The sequence below is a fragment of the Nomascus leucogenys genome, chromosome 3, assembly GCF_006542625.1.
Source record: "Nomascus leucogenys isolate Asia chromosome 3, Asia_NLE_v1, whole genome shotgun sequence".
Taxonomy (NCBI): domain Eukaryota; kingdom Metazoa; phylum Chordata; class Mammalia; order Primates; family Hylobatidae; genus Nomascus; species Nomascus leucogenys.
In genome coordinates, this window is record NC_044383.1 from 69728294 (window position 1) to 69754836 (window position 26543).

At 43.0% G+C, this 26543-nt stretch overlaps 1 protein-coding gene across 2 annotated transcripts in view; it reads right to left on the reverse strand.

The window, feature by feature from the left end:
* Window positions 1-15234, reverse strand: part of LOC100584580 (zinc finger protein 626) — a 30885-nt gene extending 15651 nt beyond the window's left edge. Inside the window, exons 1-2 of one of the 2 annotated variants that reach the window (XM_030809419.1) lie at window positions 15078-15231; window positions 276-402 (exon numbers count right to left, since the gene is read on the reverse strand). In XM_030809419.1, coding sequence (XP_030665279.1) covers window positions 276-402; window positions 15078-15080 — 130 coding nt within the window. In that variant the 5' untranslated portion in view covers window positions 15081-15231. Of the gene's footprint in view, window positions 1-275; window positions 403-15077 lie in introns of both variants that reach the window. The other variant, XM_003279987.4, reaches the window with a different exon arrangement.
* Window positions 15235-26543: the final 11309 nt, after the last annotated feature.

The following is a 26543-nucleotide window of genomic DNA, read 5'->3' on the forward strand; positions in this document are numbered from 1 at the left end:
TTCAGGTGGGACAACAATATTTTATGCCACTAAATTTCTGGAATTACCACTAATTTAGAGTGAAAAATACAGCTCAACTCAGGAATATGGAAAGTTTGGATTAAGATAAAACATGTTGAAGAAATTCTTTTCTAAATGAACAAATTCTGAAGAGTTTCTGGAAAATGGGGATCTGAAACTCTTTTATGCAAAGAATAAATTACTAAAAAAATTCTACAAAAAATAAATAAATAAAATCTTTAGGGTATATTATTATGTACTCAAGTTATCCTCACCAAGGAAGACCAGGTTTCTGTAGTTCTCTAACATCACATCCCTATATAAATTCCGCTGTGCAGTGTCCAGACAATGCCACTCCTCCAGAGAGAATTCTATGGCCACATCTCTAAATTGCAATGGTCCCTGAAAAACACACACACACACATACACACATTTTTACCAAGTGGCCATGGGCGGAATTTTTAATTTGATAATTAAGGTGAAATGAGAGAGTAAAGAGAACTGGTTCTGACTTATAGGACTGACTAAAATTATCCAATAAAATGATTTCAAAACAGAAATATTCTCTAATATATTCTCGAACTCTGAGAAGAGCAGCATAAGATCCACAACATCAATTCATGTATTTTTCCAGATAATAAAGCATAAATTTAAGGGCAAGAACACGAACATGTAAATTTTTGAGTGCTATAGTTACATTATACAGAATGAGTTGTCAATATTTTTCAGATGGAAAAGACATGCTGAGTTAGAAGGCATCTCTAAAGTTTTAATAAGTACAATAAGCTGAAGACATCATTATGCAGGTTTTTTTTCCCCCCAGAAGATCTGGAATAAAGTCTGATTTATTTATTTATTTATTTATTTATTTACTTATTTATTTATTCAGAGATGGAGTTTCGCTCTTGTTGCCCAAGCTGGAGTGAAATGGTGCCATCTCAGCTCACCGCCACCTCCGCCTCCCAGTTTTAAGCAATTCTCCTGCCTCTGCCTCCCGAGTAGCTGGGATTACAGGCATGCTTCACCACACCCGGTAATTTTTTTTGTAGTTTTAGTAGAGATGGTGTTTCTCTTGAACTCCCTACCGCAGGTGATCTGCCCACTTTGGCCTCCTAAAGTGTTGGGATTACAGGTGGAGACACCACGCCTGGCCAATTTTGTGAATTTCTAACAAGCTCACCAGTAATGCCAATGTCTTTGGCCCAAGAAGGATATTTTGTCAAACATTTAGTAAGTGGAAGAGCCTGTGTTTTTCCTACTTTTTCTAGCCTGTAAACAAACATAATAGCCTTCATTTACCAAAGAAACGTGTAGAAAAAAAAATAAGGACAGTTGCCAGATTAAATGTGATGGTTTATGCACATCAGCTGCATGAAGATACTTAATAATAAAGAGGAAAAATAATTAACTCTATAGTGAAAACAATATGTTGGAGAGATCTTTAACCAATTAATTAATGGTTAATGCATTCACTGTTAACTGCACTAGGACCATGTTTTTTTTTTTTTTTTTTTTTTTTGAGACGGAGTCTGGCTCTGTCGCCCAGGCTGGAGTGCAGTGGCACAGTCTCGGCTCACTACAAGCTCCACCTCCAAGGTTCACGCCATTCTCCTGCCTCAGCCTCCCAAGTAGCTGGGACTACAGGCGCCCGCCACCATGCCCGGCTAAATTTTTTGTATTTTTAGTAGAGACAGGGTTTCACCATGTTAACCAGGATGGTTTCCATCTCCTGACCTCGTGATCCACCCACCTCGGCCTCCCAAAGTGCTGGGATTACAGGCGTGAGCCACCGCGCCTGGCCTAGGACAAATTTTTATGATGTGCTAATGCACACAGAAGAACACAGCATCACTGTTGAAATACTCCTCCCCAAAAAAGTAAATTATAGTCTGAATGTAACCATAAACATCAGTTTTAGGCCAGGCACGGTGGCTGATGCCTGTGATAGCAATTTGGGAGGCTGCAGCGGGAGGATCACAAGGTCAGGAGTTCGAGACCAGCGTGACTAACATGGTATAACCCTGTCTCTACTAAAAATACAAAAATTAGCCGGGTGGCAAGCACCTGTAATCCTGGCTACTCAGCATGCTAAGGCAGAATTGCTTGAACCTGGGAGGTGAAGGTTGCGGTGAGCCAAGATCATGCCACTGCACTCCAGCCTTGGTGACAAAGCCAGACTCCATGTCAAAAAAAAAAAAAAAAGAATCATCAGTTGTATACAAACTTTAAAATACAGACGACTGCTATGTTCTGTAACTTTTAGTAGTAATTTTAAGTAGGCTTCATTTAGCATCCTAAAGAGCAGGTATCTCCTAATAATTTTTTTCAGAACTTTCTGGGTAATAAATGTCATCCCATTTAAATAAGCATTTTCTTTCTTTATTTATTTTTTATTTTGAGACGGAGTCTCGCTCTGTCGCCCAGGCTGGAGTGCAGTGGCGCAATCTTGGTTCACTGCAAGCTCCGCCTCCCGGGTTCACGCCATTCTCCTGCCTCAGCCTCCCAAGTAGCTGGGACTACAGGCGCCTGCCACCACGCCCAGCTAATTTTTTGTATTTTAGTAGAGACAGTTTCGCCATGTTAGCCAGGATGGTCTCGATCTCCTGCGTGATCCACCTGCCTCAGCCTCCCAAAGTGCTGGGATTATAGGCGTGAGCCAGGGAACCTGGCCTAAATAAGCATTTTCTTAATCCTGTTCTGCATAGAGCTCATGGAACACACAGCTGGAGCCTCAACATTACATGTTCTACATCTTTACTAAGGACCACAGTTTTCCCCAATAGAAATCTTAGGTATCCACATCTTTCCATGTTCAACAGCCACAAAGGGAACATTTTTAATATTGCAGATCATAAATTCTTGCTGAGAATTCTGCATGGCATATAAGAAGCTATGATGCAGAGAATAAGGAGAAGGCTCTGAAATATAGGAAAGAAATATTTTTCAGAGACTCTTGACTATCCTAAGAATTTAAAGAAGTAATTAAACCAAACTCATTAGGGAGGAAAAACACAAGTAGAGAGGTAAAGGTTTGTGAGTACTAAACGCATGGCAGTCCAGGAGGCAGAGTGGACACAGCTCTTCATCTGACACGTTTACCTGAAGAAAAGCCACTTTTTTTCTTTCTCCTCCTTCTCTGGATTCCTTCTCAGATGAGATTCTCTAGACAAATTACACCTGTTATCTTGAGACTATGTCTTTAAAGGTGTCAGTACCACGTTTACCTGCTAGCATAACATCAACTGGCAGAAAAACAAAGACAGAAAAAGTCCACCCATTTCTGTCCTTTACAACAGAAGATATTCAAGAACAATGAGCTGCTCCATGAAGATAAAAATATAAATTTCTCCTTCCTGTCCTCAGATGCTCTCGCCCACCACGGACAACAGCCATTTCTGCTGCAGTAATGGAAATAAGCGCCACACTGACCTGTCCCTACCAAACTCAAACAGAACAGGCCCTGTGACCACCCTTTAGGGCAAAGGTGGAACTTAACTCTCATGAATGTATTTTGAACCCCTCATACTTGGTTCTGGTCTCATCTTAGAATCACATAAGGGACTTCATTAAAACAACATGGATGCTTCCACCCACAACAATAAACAGAAGCTGTGGGGAGGAACCAAGGAATTTCTGCAAATTGGCCATGTGATTCTAATGAGAAGCCTGGGCTGATAATCACGGAGCTAAGCATTTTCTCTCAAGCTTTAATGAGCTTATAAATCACTTGGTAATTTTGGCCCCAATTTATGTAATGTGACTCTGGAGGTTTGAAAAGGGTCCATGAATGGGTGTTTTAAACAAGTCCCCTGTCAATGCAGATGTCACTCCCCCGCCCCTTGGCGCATTAGCATTAGTTAGAGAAGCAGGTACAGCACAGGGTCTCTTACACTTAGCACTCTTGTCACAACCAAATACTTCTCGTACAAATAAGGACAACCCATCTCCATCCAAAAGTTTTATATCCTTTGCTGGTTCTTTAAAGTTTACAGAAAAAACAGAAGGCAGCAATGTCTGAATAAGTCTGGATTTAAAAAACAACATGTACACATGTACTAATGCAATGTTTATTAAACAGGTACCATGTGCTCAAGAGTATGATAAAGAGCACTGTGCTGGGCATAACACATTATGTGACTTAATTCTCATAACACCCTGGGAGCTGGTACTAAGTGTATAATAATTTTCAGGATTTAGGTAAAGGGCCCAGCATTTTTATTGCTTCTTCTGTTTCTCTGCCATCAAATTTGTTAAAAAAAACTGTAAACAATTAAAACTATAGACAGATGAAAGAAATATGGAAAGCAAGAGTTTAATGTAGTTCAGAGAAAATTTTATTCTGTTTATATTTACATTTTTGTGACTTGTGGAGCAATTACTGGATATGCAGGAATGGAAAACAAGTTCCTAAATAGAATGTCTCTGCAAACACTGGTTTTAATAGAAAATTTAAAAACTAAGACCCTACAACACATAATTTATTTTTCCCATTTATCTGCTTTTGGATTTCAGGAAATTGTAAGCACCAGCTCTAGAAAGACAACAGGATTCACCAGCCAAAACTCTGACCTCTTCTACACAGTTCTGTGAGGCAAGACTCCAGGGGTAGGGTCAGACCTAACTAAGGCCTCCAAAATGGGTGACTCTCAACAGAACTGGGTCAGGAAGTGGACCCTATGTAGATTTCTGTTCTGTATGCCACTGGGGTATTTCCAGTTTTGATTTTTCTAAGCTTACCTAAAAGAAACTTAAATCCCAGAGTCTGTGTAATTTTAGTCTTTTCTAGCCACTGCCCTGTCAACTTTATATTATATGCTAATATGCAATTTTAACAAATCCCTTAAGGTTTCCTAGGGTAAGTTTATTAGGAAACAAATATGTACACTTAACAGGATGAAAGAAATGGAAATACGGCTGGGCCTGGTGGCTCATGCCCGTAATCTCAACACTTTGGGAAGCTGAGGTAGGTGGATCACGAGGTCAGGAGTTCAAGACCAGACTAACCAAGATTTTGAAACCCTGTCTCTACCAAAATTACAAAAATTAGCTGGGTGTGGTGGCAGGCACCTGTAATCCCAGCTATTTGGGAGGCTGAGGCAGGAGAATCACTTGAACCCAAATGGCAGAGTTTGTGGTGAGTCGAGACTGCCACTGAACTCCAGCGTGGGTGACAGAGGGAGACCCCATATCAAAAAAAAAAAAAAAAGAAATTATAACAATTCTTTGGTTCATAAATATCCTTTCAAGTATAGACATCAGAAGTCACAACAATACAAAGCGGCAAATAATGCCCAATATTTTGGACATATCTATTTGTTATACCAACCATATGATGCATAATTCAAGTATTTATCCAGTTGCTAGTCTAAAGTTTCTGGGTTGTAGGAACCATGGCTGATTCATGCTTTATTTTAATGGCCATATGAAATGGAAGCAACTAGTTTATCTATTTGGGTCTCCAGATCTCCTCCTTGTTTATCATCCCAGTACCAGGAAACTGGAGAAACTCTCATTTGGGTACCAACCAGACACCTCTTGTATGAGGGGATGAGCAAACAGGATGATTCATTTCTCTTACACTAAGAAAGAAGCAGAATTAACCACTCTTGTCAGCCTGACACAATTCTGCTCTGGATATCCTCAAATCCCTCAAAGACCACTAGGTGATTGTGAGGGAATTCCCAGTGACCTGGAGCTGATGGCTCAATGATAAGCCAGGCTGGAGAGACTCAGGCTGATTCTAAATAGGAAATAGAACTGCCTTGGTGGAGCTCCAGAACCTGGATCACCTGTCCTGATTTGCTAGCTCTTGTGTAAGAGAAAGAACAAAAATACTCTACTCCAGTATCACATTTTACAGGTAAATATAGCTGTGGTCATAGCTCTCGATACTTTGTGGCCTTGTTCTCTCACTCTTAAGATGCTTTTTTTTTACACTTACACATATTCTGTCATCAGATTCTATTTCCTCCTGGAGGCTCTCACATCACTGTAGCAGGTCAATGAACAAGATGTGAAAAATCTCAGAGCCACACTCCCAAATGGGAGCTGTAAGCTGTCTAGGTTGACATCTCACAATGCAGAAAATGCCTTTTCTTAGTTTTCTGTACATTCTCTATCCAAAGTCCGGTCCTTTTTAGTAAATCCCAGGCAGAGGCCAGACGTTATCTGCAGATTCTAGGTGGGATCCACCTGGCTCTGCATCCTTTGGTGTTACAGCAAGTGGAGTACAATCAAAGAAGAGATCCCCTCATAGAGGCTGCTCTAGCACATTCTAAATGATGAGTCTACATGAAAGAAAAAAAGCTGACACAACATGAATATAAGTAGACAGTTTATTTGGGTAAAGTTTACAGATTATAACCTGGGAGCAAAGATTAAAGTTGCCTGGAATCTACACTTTGAATAGCAGCAGTTACAAGAAGATTTGTAAAGACAGTAAGAGAAACACAGAGAGTGGGCAAAGTTGTTTGTCAGAAATTTCTATTTATTTACAAAAATAACATTGATTATTGATTAGATACATATCATTATAGTTTAGGGTATGGGATATAGTGTCCAATGTGGCATTATTAGTTTAATTTATAGCTACATGTGGCAATAGTGAACAGTTTCAAAAGATGAATACAGAATTCAAAGGGAGGAGAAAGACATAATTGCACTTTTATTTTAACATCTCTGAGTTTGATAACTAAAAGGACTTGCATTTTTCAGATAAAAGTTTTTTAATTCCCAAATCTCAAGACCTGGATCAAAATATGGAGCAGCAGATTTAGGGCTTGAGTGGCTGGAGTAGCAGCACATGTTACCTGCACATTTGTGAGCTTTTTAGCAAGAGAAGGAAGAAAGAAATGGAGATTTTCTTGTCTACATGTCTACTCAATGCACACGTGTTACTCTACTTGGGTTTGCTGGCCCCATGGTCTCTGAATCAGTTTCAGGTTTGAAGATAAAAGAGTCAGAAAGAGGTAAAATGACTGACTGCTGCCCTGTGAAATTTATAGAAATCTGATCTAGACTCTCTAGAAGTGACAGTAGAGGACTATAGATAACAAATAGGCAGAAACACAATTCTGCCTGCACATTTAGGGGACGGCATGTACTTTTCTGCACAAGTGTGAGTTGACTGGAAGCCTGAGAGGGAATGTCCCCTCTAGAGTAAATTCTGGTTGGCCCTTATGTGTTTATATCATGTCTGGTAATTCTAGACTGTTTGGAAACAATAATTAAAAGAAAAATTTTCTCCAGCCCCAGAGAAACTCTACAATAATAGAACAGAAACAAAATGGTTTTATTACACAATTAAACTTGAATGTGACATGCATCAATCTGCTTAAGAGACTGCAAAGATAGAAAGACGGTCACCATAATTAGTTCACAAATAGAAGAATTTCCAGCATCATGTCATACATAGTTCGTCCTAAATTCACCTGGAGATTGGAGAGGCCATCTGTGTATGCTAATTACTTATATTCAATGACAAATAAACTTTCACCTCTTTATAACAGGAGGTAGTTTAGCAGGAGAATCACTTGAACCCGGGAAGCGGAGGTTGCAGTGAGCCCAGATAGCACCACTGCACTCCAGCCTGGGGGACAGAGTGAGACTCTGTCCCCCGCCCACCCCCACCAAAAAAAAAAAAAAAAAAAAAAAGAAAGGAAAAGAAGAGGGACACATTTTCAGAAGAATTTTATAAAGTTTCATTTCCATCTCTGCTGCTCTCTCCTCTCCTAGCCATTGAATGGGGCTCTATATTGAAATACATCCTACAACTTCCAACAACACATTTTGATGAAAAAATAGAATCTGACTGTGTTCATACACTGGAATATATTAGAACTTGCAACATAGCTAATTGAAGAGCTACTATAGTTTTTGGGTGCCACATCACCTGTCTTTATTTGTCCCATAACAGCAGCATATAAATTTAGTGAAATAAAAGATACTAAAATTGTGTTTACGCATAATTATCCTGATTGAATAAAGTAATAAACATGTCTAATATCTACTAACTGTAACAATTTGGTTGTAAATAGTCTTTGATATTAGATATAAATATCTAAGTATGAACAATTTTAATGAACTAGTCATAATGTATGTAGCATTAAAAAAAATTAAAACTATACATCAGTTAGGCTGGGCGCAGTGGCTCAAGCCTCTAATTCCAGCACTTTGGGAGGCTGAGGCAGGTGAATCACCAGGTCAGGAGTTCAAGACCAGCCTGGCCAACATGGCAAAACTCTGTCTCTACTAAAAATACAAAAATTAGCTGGCATGGTGGTGCATGCCTGTAGTCCCAGCTACTCTAGAGGCTGAGGCAGGAGAAGTGCTCGAACCTCGGAGGAGGAGGTTGCAGTGAGCCGAGATCGCACCACTGCACTCCAGCCTGGGCAACAGAGGCTGGGCACGGTGGCTCACACTGTAATCCCAGCACTTTGGAAGGCTGAGGCAGGCGGATCATGAGGTCAGGAGATCGAGACCATCCTGGCTAACACAGTGAAACCCCGTTTCTACTAAAAATACAAAAAAATTAGCCGGGCGTGGTGGCAGGAGCCTGTAGTCCCAGCTACTCGGGAGGCTGAAGCAGAAGAACGGCATGAACCCGGGAGGCGGAGCTTGCAGTGAGCTGAGATGGTGCCACTGCACTCTAGCCCGGGCGACAGAGTGAGACTCTGGGGAAAAAAAAAAAAAATCCATACTTCAGTTAAAACATTTTATATTTCAAAAGCATAAATAACAGTATTAAAATAACCATTTAAGTGATTAATTCAAAGTAAATATTGTGGCTTTGTATTCATACTATTTTAGAAAATACTGTTTATGGCTCACGCCTGTAATCCCAGCACTTTGGGAGTCTGAGGTGGGTGGATCACCTGAGGTCAGCAGTTCAAGTTCAAGCTGGCAAACATGGTAATACCCCATCTCTACTATAAATACAAAAACTCAGCCAGGCACGGTGATGCATGCCTGTAAACCCAGCTACTCAGGGGACTGAGGCAGGAGAATCACTTCAACCCAGGAGGCAGCAGTTGTAGTGAGCAGAGATCACACAACTGCACTCCAGCCTCAGCAACAGAGTGAGACTCTGTCTCAAAAACAAAAATGAAAATATGGTTCAATTTATATGAATGCAGATTATCTACAAAGATAACTTCTAATTGCTCTGAAATAATAAACAGAAACCAAGGTACAACTACAGACTCAACTGTTCAGTTTATACCCTGAAGTGTTCTTGCTTTCACAGTATAAGTACTTCAGCCTGAAAATATTGGATAGCTACCTTGGATTATCAGGTTTCTGTCAAAGAAACTGAGTATCATTTAGTCTTTATTATTCTGTATTGCTACCTTTAATCCTATCTTTGTGCTAAACTTCTGTGTGCTCTTAAAATGAGCTTGTATCTAAACAAATCTGTGTCTACTTTAAAGGAATAAAAATAAAAAATAAAAACTTTTCAGAACCAAAAACAAAGCAATAAGTCTTAAGTACTAAAAATAATCTGGAGTCAGAAAAAATGACAAAACTTTTATTTAGCTGTTGACATGATTTACATATATTTCAAACAAGCAGAGAAAAATATCTACATATATTCTAAATCCCTTAAGAAAAGAGGGAATAGCAGCCAGGCACGGTGGCTCATGCCTGCAATTCCAACACTTTGGGAAGCCGAGGCAGGCGGATCACGAGGTCAGGAGATCAAGACTATCCTGGCTAACATCGTGAAACCCCGTCTCTACTAAAAATACAAAAAAAAAGAAAAAAAAAATAGCTGGGCGTGGTGGTGGGTGCCTGTAGTCCCAGCTACTTGGGAGGCTGAGGCAGGAGAATGGCGTGAACCCAGGAGGCAGAGGTTGCAGCGAGCCGAGATTGCGCCACTGCACTCCAGCCTGGGTGGCAGAGCGAGACTTCGTCTCAAAAAAAAAAAAGAAAAGAAAAGAGGGAATAGCAAAAATTTTTTTGGAACTTTTTAAAGAGTTTGAACTCTTGGAGATCTGAAATTAGCACACTGTATGCACTTGAAATAATGTTTATGGGGGAAAAACCAGAAGAGAGAAAGATATTATATGAAATCCATAAGTGCACAAGACCAACACAACAGAATGGAGAGCCCAGAAATAATGCCACCCTCCTACACTCATCAGATTTTTGACAAAGCTGACAAGAGGAATATGGGAAGAATTCTCTCTTTAATAAATGGTGCAGGAATAACTACCTAGCATTATGTAGAAGACTGAAACTGGACCCCTTCATTACACCATATACAAAAATCAACTCAAGATAAAGACTTAAATGAAAAACTTAAAATTGTAAGAAACTCCACAAGATAACATAGAGAATAACATTCTAGATATAGACACTGGCAAAGACTTCATGATGAAGCTACCAAAAGCAATTGCAACAAAAGCAAAAATTGACAAATTGGACCTATTTAAACTAAAGAGTTTCTTCACAGCAAAGGAAACTATAAATAGAGCAAACAACCAACCTACAGAATAAAAGAAAATATTTGCAAACGTTGTCTATGACAAAGGTCTAACATACAGAATTTATTAAGAACTTAAGCAAGTTTACAAGAAAAAGGCAAACAACCTCATTAAAAAGTAGGCAAATAACATGAACAGATGCTTGTCAAAGACATACATGTGTCTAACAAGCATTATTTAAAAAAAAAAAAGGTCATTGCTAGTCATTAGAGAAATTGAAAGAAAAACCACAATGAGATACCACCTCACACCCGTCAGAATGGCTGTTTTTAATAAGTCAAAAAATAACAGATGCTAGCAAGGTTGCAGAGAAAAGGGAATGCTTATACTCTGCTGGTGGGAGTGTAAATTAGTTCAACAACAGTAAAAAGCAGTGTGGTGATTCCTCAAACTAAAGACAAAATTATCATTTGACCCAGGAATCTCATAATTGGGTATATAGCCAAAGAAATATAAATTATTATATTATAAAGACATATTCACATGCATGTTCATTGCAGCACTATTCACAACAGCAAAGACGTGGACAGGCCCTGAATGCCTATCACTGGTAGACAAGATAAAGAAAATATGGTATGGTCAGATGCGGTGTAATCCCAGCATTTTGGGAGGCCGAGGCAGCTGGATTGCCTGAGCTTAGAAGTTTGAGACCGGCCTGGTCAACATGGCAAAATCCTGTCTCCACGGAAAATACAAAATGAAAAATTGGCCAGGCATGGTAATGCATACGTGTAGTCCCAGCTACTTGGGAGGATGAGGTAGGAGAGAATTGCTTGAGCCTGAAAGATTGAAGCTAAAGTACACCAATATCATGCTATGGCACTCTAGCCTGGGCAATAAGCCTATCTCCAAAAATAAAATACAATAAAAGATTTAGTAAAAACAAAATATGGTACATAAACATCATGGAATACTCTGTGGCCATTAAAAAAAAAATGACCATGTCCTTTGCAATAACACTGATGAAGCTGGAGACAATACAATTATTCTTAGAAAACTAATGCAGAGTCCGGGCATGGTGGCTCACACCTGTAATCCCAGCACTTTGGGAGGCTGAGGTGGGATAATCACCTGAGGTCAGGAGTTTAAGACCAGCCTGACCAACATGGAGAAATCCCTCTCTACTAAAAATACAAAATTAGCTAGGTGTGGTGGCATGCGACTCTAATCCCAGCTACATAGAAAGCTGAGGCACGAGAATTGCTTGAATCCAGGAGGCGAAGGTTGCGGTGAGCCGAGGTGGCACAATTGCACTCCAGCCTGGGCAACGAGAACAAAAATCCACCTCAAAAAAAAAAAAAGAAAAAACAAACAAAAAAAGAAAACTAGGGCCGGGCGCGGTGGCTCACGCCTGTAATCCCAGCACTTTGGGAGGCTGAGGTGGGCGGATCACGAGGTCAGGAGATCGAGACCATCCTGGCTAACACAGTGAAACCCGGTCTCTACTGAAAATACAAAAAATTAGCCGGCCATGGTGGCGGACGCCTGTAGTCCCAGCTACTAGGGAGGCTGAGGCAGAATGGCGTGAACCCGGGAGGCGGAGCTTGCAGTGAGCTGAGATTGTGCCACTGCACTCCAGCCTGGGTGACAGCAAGACTCTGTCTCAAAAAAAAAAAAAAAAAAAAAAATTATTAAAAAAAAAAAAAAAAAAGAAAACTAATGCAGAAACAGAAAACCAAATGCATGTTATTATTTATAAGTAAGAGTTAAGTAATAAGAACACAAACAACAACAGACACTGAGGCTTAGTTGAGGGGGCAGTGTGGGAGCAGTAAGAGGATCAGAAAACATACCTGTTTGGTGCTATGCTTAGTACCTCAGTGACAAAACGATCTGCACTCCAAACCCCCATGACATAATTTTAGCTGTATAACAAACTCACATGTGTACACCCAACCAAAAATCAAAGCTAAAAAAAAAAAAAAATCCCAAATCAGCAAAACATTGTAGTTATGTTTACTGGTTTCATATATAAGAGGCAGCCCAGGAAAAGCCAAATGGAAGAAATGCATAGAACAAAGAAAAGAGATGGGGAAAGATGAAACACATAGATAATCCCGGAAAATATTTGTGATTAATACAATTCTCCACCTTTTGTGTGCTCCAGGTACAGTATATGGAAAGAAACGCCCTTCTCGTTATGACTTAGATGGTGCTCTCTTTTCTTACCTATCACACAGCCAGACACACACTCTGCACATTTTCTCCTTTTTCTCCTTAAGAAATTCAGCTGAATTTGTCTTCAGTGGTCAAAATAATTTTTTTTTTTTGAGATGGAGTCCGCTCGGCCACCCAGGCTGGAGTGCCTTGGCACCATCTCAGCTCACTGCAACCTCTGTCTCCAGGGTTCAAGCAATTCTCCTGCCTCAGCCTCCCAAGTAGCTGGCATTACAGGTGGCCACGACAACTACCAGCTAATTTTTGTATTTTTAGTAGACACAGGGTTATCACCATGCTGACCAGGCTGGTCTCAAACTTCTGACCTCCGGTGATCCGCCTGCCTAGGCCACCCAAACTGCTGGGATTACATGCCTGAGCCATGGCGCTCAGCCTAAAATATTTCTTAATCAAACTTTACTTAAGTTTATCTCCATCCCTCAGGCTAGTGAACTTTGAGCCACCCTCAGTCTGGGTCAACATACAACCCCATTTTATGTCCCTCCTAAGAACACGCTGATTTCAGGGTAAGACATTCTCTGATCTAAAATCTGGCTTTTTCACCCTCCATTTGCCATTCCCCTCCTGCCTTCTCTGTTTACTTCTCCCTACGAAAGAAAGCCCTTTTCTGCCTACATTTTTGCAAGCCATAAAGATTTTTTAGTTAGCTGGTACTTCTTCCTGTTGCAATAATTTTTAGGAATTCATTTTGTTTTTTTTTACATAAATCTAACATTCTTATTTTAGAAAGCGTAAAAAGTGCCTCAAAACCGTAACAACTTCATTACCAGTAAGACCCTCCCAGTTTCCTTTCATCTTAATCTTAACTGCATCTGCCTGTGGGGCCCCAGCTTTCCAGGGCTTTGTAGCTTCTTTCAGAATGAAGGCTCCTTCCATGGCTGGGGTGAGCAGTCTGAGGTATCTGTGAGGGAGGCTCCCCAGAAAAAACTAACAGGGCCTTTAATAACCTCCTACTGGCCGGGTGCGGTGGTTCACACCGATAATGCCAGCACTTTGGGAGGCCGAGGCGGGCCTGACGCAGAGAGTTCAAGACCGGCCTGACAAACATGGAGAAAACCCGTCTCTACTAACCACCAAAATTAGCCGGGCATGATGGTGCAAGCCTGTAAATCCCCAGCTACTGGTGGGGCTGAGGTAGGAGAATCGCTTGAACCCAGTAAACCGAGATCACGCCATTACATTCCAGCCTGGGCACCAAGAGCGACACTGTGTCTTAAAAAAACAACAACAACAAAAAAAACCCTGTTGCAGCCTTAATATTAGCCTTAGCTTGGTGTCACTAGGTTCAAGCTTCAATGTCCATGTCAGAGTTATTCACTTGGTTTTTGAAACTAAGTGTTAGAAAATCCAGTGAAATTACTCACAGTGTTTACATAAAGGAATTTTTAAGATGCTTACTTTTTTTTTTCTTTTTTGAGCTGGAGTCTCGCTTTGTCACGCAGGCTGGAGCGCGATGATTGGATCTCAGCTCACCGCAACTTCCGCCTCCCGGGTTCAAGCAATTCTCGTGCCTCAGCCTCCGAGGTGGCTGGTACTACAGGCACGTGCCAATACGCCCAGATAGTTTTCGTATTTTTAGTAGAGACAGGTTTCACCACGTTGGCCAGGCTGGTCTAGAACTCCTGACGACGTGATCCACCGCCTCGGCCTCCGAAGTGCTGGGATTACAGGTTTGAGCCACCGCGCCCAGCCAGGAAGGGATTTTGAACCCTAATGCAGTTCCTGTTTTTGTTTCCATCCTCTATTGGCTGGGATCAGACCGCACAATCTAAGCTGATCCCGGTAAGCTTAGACCCAAACTTTTTCCAAATAAAGTAAATGCGCGATTTGCGAGAAAAGGAAAAGGGGGTAGAAGAAGGGGTAGGGTTGATTTACAACTTTTACAACTTACGACCAGAAAGTTGAGTCATTTAAAAGGAACTTAGTTGTCCTAACACCTCTTTACCAACAAGTGATCCGCCCGCCTCGGCCTCCCAAAACGTTGGGATTACAGGCGTGAGCCACAGCGTCCGGCTCCATAAATTTTTAATAGGAGAAAAGAGAAACTGTAAACCCAAAGGAACAAAGCTGCTCTTCCCATTCATGAACCCGCACCCCGAGTCAGGATTCTCCCCTGCCCTCCCTCCCCTGGTTCCTGCACAATCTGGGAGAGAAGCCACGCTGCGGGTGCAGAGCTGCCCAGAGAGGGCTCCACGCCAGGGCAGTCACCGCGCAGTGAAGAGACAAGACGCCCGGGGGCCGGTTGTCAGCGCAGCTGCCATTTTATGGCTGAACAGGACTGAGGCCGAGCTGAGCAAGAACTGGGGGGCAGATTGTGGAGCTGACTGCGGGGAGGCCTGAGTCCCGCCACAGCCACTTTTCACCGGTTCCAACCAGTCCCTCTCCTCTCTCGGGATGTCGGACCCTCACTCTCACCATTTTTGGCTTCCAGGAGGTCCCGGTGTCATAGCTGTGGATCTCCCAATACCTGCAGGACACAGGGCCACAGAACCTGGGCCTTTAGGAGCAGTAAGAACCAGAGCTGGAACTCTGACTGCAGCGAGAGACGCAGGCCGCACCAAACCCGGAAACCGTTCTCTTCACTCCAGCTGCGTTCCTGATTGGATGGTTTCCAGCCCACCATCGCTGATTGGATAATGCTTAAGGCCCCGCCCCCTCAGGCCCTGAGTGACAGTAGATGTGATCAGACGCTGGGCTGAGTGAAGAAAGAGTGACAGCCTAAGCTGCAGCCTTTTCAGGCAGGGCTTCCTTCCTGAGCTGAGCCAGGCCCACCCCAGAGCATGGGAAAATTCTATCTTTTCTTTCTCTCTTTTTGAATGTATTCAAAAGGTGAACAGAAGTATTTTGCTCTCATATTAATAATACATAAAATTTTTGTTCAAGAGAAAATCAACTTTTACTTTAGCAATAATGTGTTATCAATACTAAAGGTAATTTTGATAAAAGCTTATAAAAAATCAAATTTGTCATTTTTGACCTCTCGAGATTTACATATATATTTTGTAATCTAATGTAATTTTTTAACTTTTTATATTTTATTTTTGTCTACATTCTTTTTATTTTTTCAATTTGAAACAACCTTTAAGTAATTTCAGACTGTTACAGGAGACAGAAAGAAATCATTTAGGGCCAGTCCGCTGGTGCACGCTTGTAATCCAAGCACTTTGGGAGACCAAAGTGGGTGGATCACTTGAGGTCAGGAGTTCAAGACCAGCCTGGCCAACATGGTGAAACCTCATCTCTAGTAAAAACACAAAAAATTAGCCAGGTGTGGTGGTACACACCTGTAGTCTCATGTGCTACGGAGGCTGAAGCAGGGGAATCACTTGAACCCAGGAAGCGGAGGTTGTGTAACGGCCTAAGGGCTTCATCTTGCCTAGACGGAGATGATTCATCAAGACAGGGGAATTTGTGGAGGAAAAGTTAAATATTAAATTTGAACTCAGTTGAACATGGACACAAACAATGGTCACCAAGTCCTGGGACAGGTTATGTGAGCCCTTTGAGGCATTCACCTGCCGACCTTCCCCTGGTCCCTGCACAATGTGGGAGAGATGCCATGCTGCAGGTGCAGACCTGCCCAAAGAGGGCTCCAGGCCAGGGCACAGTCACAGCGCAGTGAAGAGACAGGACGCCTGGGGGCCTGGCTGTCAGCGCAGCTGCCATCTTCTGGCTGAATGGGACTGAGGCCAAGCTGGGCAAAGAGAACTGGGTGCAGATTGTTTTGGAGAAATCTCTATTTTAATCTATTCCTATATGTTAGTTATTGAAAAACAATAGCTAATCGCAAAAAAAACAAGTTGACCTTTTTGTGTTCCTTGAGCCCAGTTGCAAAGAGCCCAGTTGCAACTGGGCCTCATGCCAAACAACTTGTTACAAAAAGAGCTAGGATCCCAGACTGCACCAAAGCTCCAAAGACCTCTCCTTGTCTGTGCAGGGATGGGTGGCTGACTCTGGAGCCCAGGCTGTTGCTTCCTGGTCTGCTGATGAATCCTCCATAGTCCGGTGAGTGTAAAGATATATATTTTTTCTCTTCTCCCCTTCCCATTGCAATGTTCTTATTATATCAATTTGCTTATTATATATGCATTGCCATTTACCTGGGATAACGCTTGTTTACCCTTAAAGGTATTGTGTGTGTGTCTTTTCTTATACCCTCATGTGTTTCCTGCACAAAACATTATATTTCTCAAAGGCTTCGTTTGTTCCTTTTTATTCATTTTTGTTTAATCTTGTCTGCATGCCTTATTTTGGCAAGGTGGTCTTCAAACTCTGATGTTCTTTCTTCTGCTTGGTCAATTCAGCTACAAATACTTTTGTATGCTTCAGGAGGTTCTCATGCTGTGTGTTTTAGCTCCATCAGATCATTTATGTTCCTGTCTAAACTGGTTATTCTAGTTAACAGTTCATCTAACCTTTTATCAAGGTTCTTAACTTCTTTGAATTGGTTTAGAACATGTTCCTTTAGCTCAGCAGAGTTTATTACCCATCTTCTGAAGCCTACTTTTGTCAATTCATGCATCTCATCCTCTGTCCAGTTCTGCACCCTTGCTGAAGAGACATTTTGATAACTTGGAGGAAAAGCAGCACTCTGGCCTTTCAGCGTTCTTTTGTTGATTCTTTCTTATCTTCATGAGCTTGTCTAGTTTTGATCTTTGAGGTTGCTGACAACTGAATGGTTGTTTTTTGTTTTGTTTTGGTTTGAGACAGAGACTCTGTCACCCAGGCTGGAGGGCAGTGTCACAGTCTCGGCTCAATGCAAACTTCGCATCCCAGGTTCAAGTGATTCTCGTGTCTCAGACTCTCGAGTAGCTGGGATTACAGGCATGCAACACAATGCCTGGCTAATTTTTGTATTTTTTAGTAGAGACGGGGTTTTGCCATGTTGGCCAGGCTGGTTTTGAACTCCTGACCTCAAGTGATCTGCCTGTCTCAGCCTACCAAAGTACCGAGATTACTGGTGTGAGCCACCATGCCCGGCCTTGGATGGGGTTTTTGTCGGTACTTTTTTGTTGTTGATGTTGTTGTTGTTGTTTTCTGTTTGTTTTTCTTTCAGAGGTCAGGTCCGTCTTCTGTAGGGCTGCTGCAGTTTGCTGGGGGTTCACTTCAGGTCCTTCACCTGGTTCACTCCTGTTCCTGGAGATGTCAATCAGGGAGGTTGGAGAATAGCAAAGAAGAGTGTCTGCTCCTTCCTCTGGGATCTCTGTCCTCAAGAGGCACCAACCTGATGCCAGTAGGATCGCTCCTGTATAGGGCGTCTGACAACCTCTGTTGAAGGGTCTCACCCAGTTGGGTGGCGTGGGGAGGAGAACCCATTTAATGAAGCACTTTGTTCCTTGGTGGAGGGGAGTGTTTTGCTGGGGGGAAACCCACTCATGTGGACTGCCCGCATTTTTCAGAACTAGCAGGAGGAAAGGCTAAGTGTGCTGGTCCACAGAGACTGCAACTGTAGCAGGACGAGCTGCAGACAAAACTCCTCAGACACTGAGTTAAAGAAGGAAGTGGTTTATTCGGCCGGGAGCATCCGGCAAGACTCCTGTCTCAAGAGCCGAGCTCCCCGAGTGAGCAATTCCTGTCCCTTTTAAGGGCTCACAACTCTAAGGGGGTCCGCATGAGAGGGTTGTGATGGATTGAGCAAGCAGGGGGTACATGACAGGGGCTGCATGCACCGGTGGTCAGAGTGAAACAGAACAGACTGGGAAGTTTCACAATGTCTTTTCTATACAATATCTGGAATCTATAGATAACATAACCGGTTAGGTCAGGTGTCGATCTTTAACTACCAGGCTTAGGTCAGGCGGGCCCAGGCCTGGTTTCAGGTCTGGTTCCTTGGTTTTGTGTCTGGTTCCTAGGCGCTGGGCTACCTGCCTTTTGTTTCGCTTTTCTTTTCTTTTCTGAGTATAAAACAATATGAGAGGGTCTGTCTCTCTTCTCTCACAGCCACCCCTTCCCCTAGGGGCTCGGGCCCAGGGACGTCAGAATTCTGTCCCTGAGCCCCTGACTGGAGTTGTTGGAGTTCCTGCTGGGAGGCCCAGCCCAGTGAGGAGGGATGAGTGAGGGTCAGGCCTGAAGAGACACTTTGGCCGCTGTCTGCCACAGCCAGTGTGTTGGGCTGTGGGGGACACCTCTTGAGACCAAGCTGTCCAACCTCCCTGGATCTAGCAGGGGAAAAATGCAGCCAGGAGCTCTAGAAATGGCTGCTGCCCTTCCCGTGCCCAAGGAGCTTAGCCTATTAGGCAATTGGGAGTCGCAGTGCTGGCTGCTGTCCCTCCTCCAAGGAGCTCAAAAGACTGAGACTGCAGGCAGCCACAGCCATGGTGCTGGTCGCCCCTCCCTCGGGAACTCAGCAGGCTTAAGCAGACTCTAGCTGAGGGGCTGTTAATCTGTTCAACTCCGGGGTTGGAATCTGAGGCTCCAGTGGCGTGGGTTCACGAGCGGAATCTTCTGATCTGTGGACTGCACAGTTTCATGGAAAAAGTACAGTTTCCTAGGCTGGGTAGCCTGCTCAGTCACCACCTCCCTTGGCTGGGAGATGGCTGTGGCAGGACTCAGGCCTCCCGCACTCAGCTCCAAAATCTGCTCCCAGAGTTTTTCTTGCCCAGCTCGGCCTCTGTTCCCTTCAGCCATAACATATTGGCTAGGCTGACAGCCGGGCCCCAGCCGTCCTGTCTCTTCCCTGCGCAGTGACTGCGCCTGGCCTGGAGCCCTCTCTGGGCAGCTCTGCCATCCGCAGCGCCGCGTCTGTCCCAGATTGTGCAGGGACCAGGGCAGGGTAGGCAGGGGAGATTCCTGACTGGGCTGCGGGTTCACGAATGGAAAGAGCTTTGGTCCGTGGGGTTCACAGTTTTTCTCTTCTCCTATTAAAAATGTATGGGGCCGGGCGCGGTCGCTCACGCCTGTAATCCCAGCACTTTGGGAGGCCAAGGCGGGCAGATCACTTGAGGTCAGGAGTTGAAGACCAGCCTGGCCAAAATGGGGAAACCCCATCTCTGTTAAAAATACAAAAATTATCCTGGCCAACATAGTGAAACCCTGTCTCTACTAAAAATACAAAAAAAAATTAGCAGGGCGTGGTGGCGGGCGCCTGCAGTCCCAGCTACTCGGGAGGCTGAGGCAGGAGAATGGCGTGAACCCAGGAAGCAGAGCTTGCAGTGAGCGGAGATGGTGCCATTGCACTCCAGCCTGGGGGGACAGAGCCAGACTCTGTCTCAAAAAAAAAAAAAAGAATACAAAAATTAGCTGGATGTGATGGTGAATGCCTGTAGTCCCAGCTACTCGGGGGTCAGAGGAGAGTGAATCGCTTGAATCCAGGAGGCAGAGGTGGCAGTGAGGTGAGATCGTGCCACTGCACTCCAGCCTGGGCGACAGAGCAAGGCTCTGTCAGAAAAAAAAGGAAGTCACCGCAAAAATATCAAGTAATTTAAGGAGTGATTCAAGAATTGTAGAGCACCCAGCTACAGTTTGTAGTTTGTGGTCCATGGGAGGGGCTTGAAGAAAAGACGTTTATAAGGTGCATGATGAAGAACACTAAATTCAATAATTGGTTAGATATAGTTAGGTAGTTTCTTAATTTGTACAATCAATGTGGAAATTTCCTGATTATGTAATCAGAGCTTAATTGGCATTTTATAGTTGTTTAAGCTTGAATTGTGTTTCCCCTAATGTAGTGATTTACCAAAAAATGCACTTGAGTTTATATTTTTTTCTTAGAAGTAGGAAACTGGGGAATAGAGCCTCTTCAGTCTCTCAGACTCCTAAAGTCTAATTGCCTGCCGCTTAATTATTTTCACACCCCACAGGGGACTGATTTTCTCTGGCATTTTTCACATGTGTCCCAAGCAGGGCCTCAAGTGTACCCCATGTTCCTCAATTAATCATTTTTAACACTATTAAATAAATTTGTTTTCCGTTTGTAAATATTTTCCCTGAGAAGAAAGAAAAGAATAATCCCCTGACACTTTATTGTAAAAATATTGTGCTTCTTTTTCTTCTATTTTTCCAGAGAATTCACCAGAATGTTTTTAGGTTAAGATTATCCATTGGAAACTTTATAGGGTGATGTGTCCTCAGCTATCCTTCAGTTTTTTTTCTGGGCCTGGATTTTAGTACTTTCTGGGGATAAACCAAGATACCCACCATGGCTATGTCTGCTAGAGTGTCTAGTGACTATTAGCTCTTGGGTCATTTTCTCCCATAGGACCACCTGAAGTATGGAGTGTAGCCTCTCAAGGGAGCAGGTGGCAGCCTTGGGGCTGAAAGCCATCTCCTGGTGCACTTTTTTTTTTTTTTGAAAAACTAATTCCTTGAAACATGAAGATTGTCTTCACCCAACCTAGCTTCCATTTCTTGGAGACACATTGCTGGGCAGCCAATCAGATGCTGATATTGAGGGGAAAACAGATAATTTCTGCCCCCTGGATTCTCTTGAGTGGGGCAGAAAAATAGTGAAGAAAAAATAGTGAAAAGTTTGGGGAAAAAAAAAAAAACTCCAACAGACAAAAAAAACTGACCCCAGTGTGATGGCATAAAAACTTATGAAGTAAAATGCACCTGGGGCACTCACTAGGGCATAGCGCACTATCTCCTGGGAGGGTGGTTATTGAGCATTTAAGTGAACAGGATGGGATAGGTAATTGGATGTGTACCTTGAAAAGATTTGTTCACTTATTTGGACCTCAGGTTTTTATTTATTTATTTATTTATTTATGAGACAGTCTCCCTCTGTTGCACAGGCTGTAATTCAATGGCTCGATCTCAGATCACTGCAACCTCCACCTCCTGGGTTCAAGTGATTCTCATGCCTCAGCCTCCCAAGTAGCTAGGTCTACAGGTGTGCACCACTGCACCTGGCTAGTTTTTGTATTTTTAGTAGAGATGGACCAGGCTGATCCCAAACTTATGGTCTTAAGTGATCCACCTGCCTTGGCCACCCAAAGTGCTGGGATTACAGGCGTTAGCCACTGCACCCAGCTGCATCAGTTTTTTTATTGTAATTTGCATTTTATTCATAGGGCTTAAAAGGTAAGAAAATATTTACAAAGGACAGAAAAGAGATGAGTTTCAAAAATTGGTATTTAATAATATATTCCATTTGTTAATAATTCTCATTTACCTTTTTCTTTCCCAGAGTAAGCTTAGGAATTTTTTCAGATGTGTTTTTTATGGCTGAGTTATTTCAAACAAAATTCCAAGCCTTAGCTTTAAGAATGCTAGCTACCAGCTAAGAGTGGTGTCTCATGCCTGTAATCCCAGCACTTTGGGAGGATGAGGCGAGCATATCACGAGGTCAGCAGTTCAAGACTAGCCTGTCCAAGATGGTGAAACACCGTCTCTACTAAAAATACAAAAATTAGCCAGGCGTGGTGGCGGGCGCCTGTAATCCCAGCTACCCTGGAGCTTGAGGCAGATAATTGCTTGAACCTGGGAGGCAGAGGTTGCAGTGAGCCGAGATCATGCCACTGCACTCCAGCCTGGGTGACAGAGTGAGACTCCATCCTCCATCTCAAAAAAAAAAAAAAATTAGAGAAAATCTTTCTTTCATTTTGACTGTGGACAATGAATATATTTCCACAGGAAAACGTGGTAGATAATTTATGGGTTACATAGATTCGTCAAAACACCAGTTCCTCTTTTTGCAGGGTAAATTTGTGACAGTGAATATCTCGGTTCTATATCATGTTGCCTTGATGTCTTAGTTTAATGCTAAATTATATGTACCTTCTACAAGTGTCCCCATATGACTAATTTTTTACTACATTATTTTTAATAGAAATAATAAAATAATACATGTATTTTCTGAAAGAAGTAGACATATTTGCTTTTCTTATGGAGATACAAAATGCAGGCACCTTAGCCATTTTCAGTGGTTCACACCTGCAATCCCAGCACTTTGGGAGGCCGAGGCAGGTTGATCACTTGAGGTCAGGAGTTCGAGACCAGACTGCCCAACATGGCGAAACCCCATCTCTACTAGAAATACAAAAATTAGCTGGGTGCTGTGGCACATGCCTGTAGTCCCAGCTACTTGGGAGGCTGAGGCAGGAGAATGGCTAGAACCTGGGAGGCACAGGTTGCAGTGAGCTGAGATTGTGCCATTGCACTCCAGCCTGGGTGACAGAGCAAGACTCCATCTCAAAAAAAAAAAAAAAAAAAAGTAAGCACCTTAAAATTTCCTTCCCTTATGTAAACACTTTGAGTAATTTCACCGGATTTTTCAAGCAGTTAGTTTCAAAATCAAGGGAATAACTCTGACATGGAAATTAAAGCTTTAACCTAGTGACTTGAACCTAAGGCTAATATTAAGCCTGTGACAGAAGGTTATTAAAGGCAGAGTTAGATTTTTTTTTTTTTTTTTGAGACAGAGTCTCACACTGTCGCCTGGGCTAGAGTGCAGTGCTAGGATCTCGGCTCACTGCAACCTCTGCCTCCTGGGTTCAAGAGATGATCCTGCTCCAGCCTTTTGACTAGCTGGGATTACAGGTGCCCGGCACCACACCTGGCTAATTTTTTAGTATTTTTAGTAGAGACAGGGTTTCACTGTGTTGGCTAGGCTGGTCTCCAATGCCTGACCACGTGATCCACCCGGCTCAGCCTCCCAAAATGTTGGGATTACAGGCATGAGCCACTGCGTCTGGCCAAAATCCCAGTTGCTTTTTTCTGGAAAGACTCCCCTGCAGATGTTTCAGCCTGCTCACCCCAGCCATTGAAGGAGCCGTTATTCTGAGGGAAGCTACAGAGCCGTGGAAAGCTGGGGTCGCACAGGCAGATGCAGTTGATTCTAAGATGAAGGGAAACTGGGAGGGTCTTACTGATCATGAAGTTGTTATTGTTTTGAGGCACTTTCCAGATTTTGTAAAATAAAAACGTTAGATTTATGTAAAAAAAGAATTCCAAAAAATTATTGCAACAGGAGAAAGCAACAACCAACTATAAGATCTTTATGGGTTGCAAAAATGTAGGCATAAAAGGGCTTTCTTCCCTAGGGAGGAGCAAACAAGTTTAGAAAGGAGGTGGGAGGGGAATGGCAAATGGAGGATGAAAAAGTCAGATTTTGGATCAGAGAATGTCTTACCCTGAAATCAGCCTGTTCTTAGGAGGGACGTAAAATAAGGTTGTATGTTGACTCAGGCTGAGGGTAGCTCAAAGTTCAGGAGCCTGAGGGAGTGAGATAATCCTAAATAAAGTTGATTAAAAAATATTTTATGGCCGGGCGCGGTGGCTCAAGCTTGTAATCCCAGCACTTTGGGAGGCCGAGGCGGGCAGATCACAAGGTCAGAAGATCGAGACCATCCTGGCTAACACGGTGAAACCCCGTCTCTACTAAAAATACAAAAAAAAAAAAATTAGCCGGGCATGGTGGTGGACGCCTGTAGTCCCAGCTACTCGGGAGGCTGAGGCAGGAGAATGGCGTGAACCCGGGAGGCGGAGCTTGCAGTGAGCCGAGATTGCGCCACTGCACTCCAGCCTGGGGGACAGAGCAAGACTCCGTCTCAAAAAAAAAAAAAAAAAAAAAAAAATTTTATTTTAAGTCGGGCACAGTAGTTCACACCTGTAATCCCAACACTTTGGGAGGCCGAGGCAGGAGGATCACCTGAGGTCAGGAGTTTGAGACCAGCCTGGTCAACATGGTGAAACCCTGTGTCTACTAAAAATACAAAAATTAGTCAGGCATCCTGGTGGGCACCTGTAATCCCAGCTACTCGGGAGGCTGAGGCAGGAGAATTGCTTCAACCCAGGAGAAGGATGTTGCAATGAGCCAAGACCATGCCACTGCACTCCAGCCTGGGTGACAGAACGAGACTCCATCTCAAAAAATATATATATTTTGACCAGTGAAGACAAATTCAACTGATTTTCTTAATGAGAAAAAGGAGAAACTGTGCAGAGTGTGTGTCTGGCTGTGTGATATGTAAGAAAAAGTCATAACAGGAAGAGTGTTTATTTCCATAAACTTCGTGGAGCACACACAGGACGGAGAATTTTATTAATCACAAATATTTTCCAGGATTATCTATGTGTTTCATCTTTCCCCATTTCTCTTCTTTGTTCTGCACGTTTCTTCCATTTGGCTTTTCATGGGCTGCCTCTTATATATGAAACCGGTAAACATAACTACAAAGTTTTGCTGAGTTCTGTAAGTAGCTGTACCAAATTATTAGGGATGTTTTGGGGGTCCTCAGTTTTCAAGCAGTAGCTCAGAAGCATAGATGGGCCTATGAGGTTTTTGATTGGCCTCTGCCGTGAGGACAATGTTGTGGGACCCAGCCCTGGATCAGGGTCTGTGTTGACTCTGGGTGGTGTCAGAATTCAATTATTAGGCAATAAGTTGGTGTTGGAGAATTGTTTGATGTTCAGCAAACTCTACAGATTTGGTGCCAGAAAAAAGATATCACTGGGGCCTGACCTGGAACAAAGCTCTGGGTATTTGAAAATGGGAAGCTCTGCTCTCCTGTACACGGGCTGTCACACTGCCTGTTGTCCTGTGATTTAAGGTCTTCTTCCAGGGTGACAGAAGACTGAAAACTTAGAGCAAAGAGCTCTGATGACAGACCCCCTTTTCTTGCAGCTGCCTCCACAGGATTCCCACCCACTCTCAAACACACACACTAGACATTGACATGTCCACACTCCTCCCAGAACTAGGCACCATCCTCAGAAACTTCCCCACGGCGTTTTTGATCAAAGTGTTTCTTTCCAAAAAGCCACAAGTGTCTGCAAGTCTCCTTGCATATCCCCAACCCTGGACACTGAATCTGCAGCAGCAACCTGTTTTTTCCACCAGCCTAGGGTTCTGGACCTCCTGTTCATAATCTCATCTGCCTGCATGCACACAGAAATGAATCAGAATACAGCCCCACCTGGGCCACTATCTGTAGCAAAAAATTATTCCTGTCACCTACATTGCACTCTCTCCCACCCAGGGATTTTTTTTTCTTTTAGCTTTTATTTTTTGTTTGCAGTACACATGTGGGCTTGTTATACAGCTAAAATTATGTCACGGGGCTTTGGTGTGCAGATTATTTTGTCACTGAGGTACTAAGCATAGCACCAAACAGGTATATTTTCTGATCCTCTGAGTCCTCCCACCCTCCACCCTCAACTAGGCCCCAGTGTCTGTTTTTCTCTTCTTCGTGTTCATATGTTCTTATTACTTAGCTCTTACTTATAAATAATAACATGCATTTGGTTTTCTGTTTCTGCAGTAGTTTTCTTTTTTTGTTGTTTTTTGTTTTGTTTTGTTTGTTTTTGAGGAGGAGTTTTGCTCTTTTTGCCCAGGCTGGAGTGCAATGGTATGATCTCGGTTCACCGCAACCTTCGTTTTCTGGGTTCAGGCTATTCCACTGCCTCAGCCTCCCAAGTAGCTGGGATTACAGGCGGGCGACACCAGGTGTGGCTAATTTTGTATTTTTTAGTAGAGATGGGGTTTCTCCATGTTGATCAGGCTGGTCTCAAACTCCCGACCTCAGGTGATCCACCCACCTCGGCCTCCCAAATTGCTGGGATTACAGGTGTGAACCACAGTGCCCAGCCTCTGCATTAGTTTTCCAAGCATAATGGTCTCCAGCTTCATCAATGTTATTGCAAAGGACATGATCATTTTTTTTAATGGCCACAGAGTATTCCATGATGTTTATATACCATATTTTGTTTTTACTAAACCTTTTATTTTATTTTATTTTTGGAGACAGGCTTATTGCCCAGGCTAGAGTGCTATGGCATGATATTTACTTACTTCAGTCTCAACCTCCCAGGCTCAAGCAATTCTGTCACCCTCATCCTTCTAAGTAACTGGGACCACATGTGTGCGTTACCACACCTGGCCAATTTTTCATTTTGTATTTTCCGTGGAGACAGGATTTTGCCATGTTGCCCAGGCTGGTC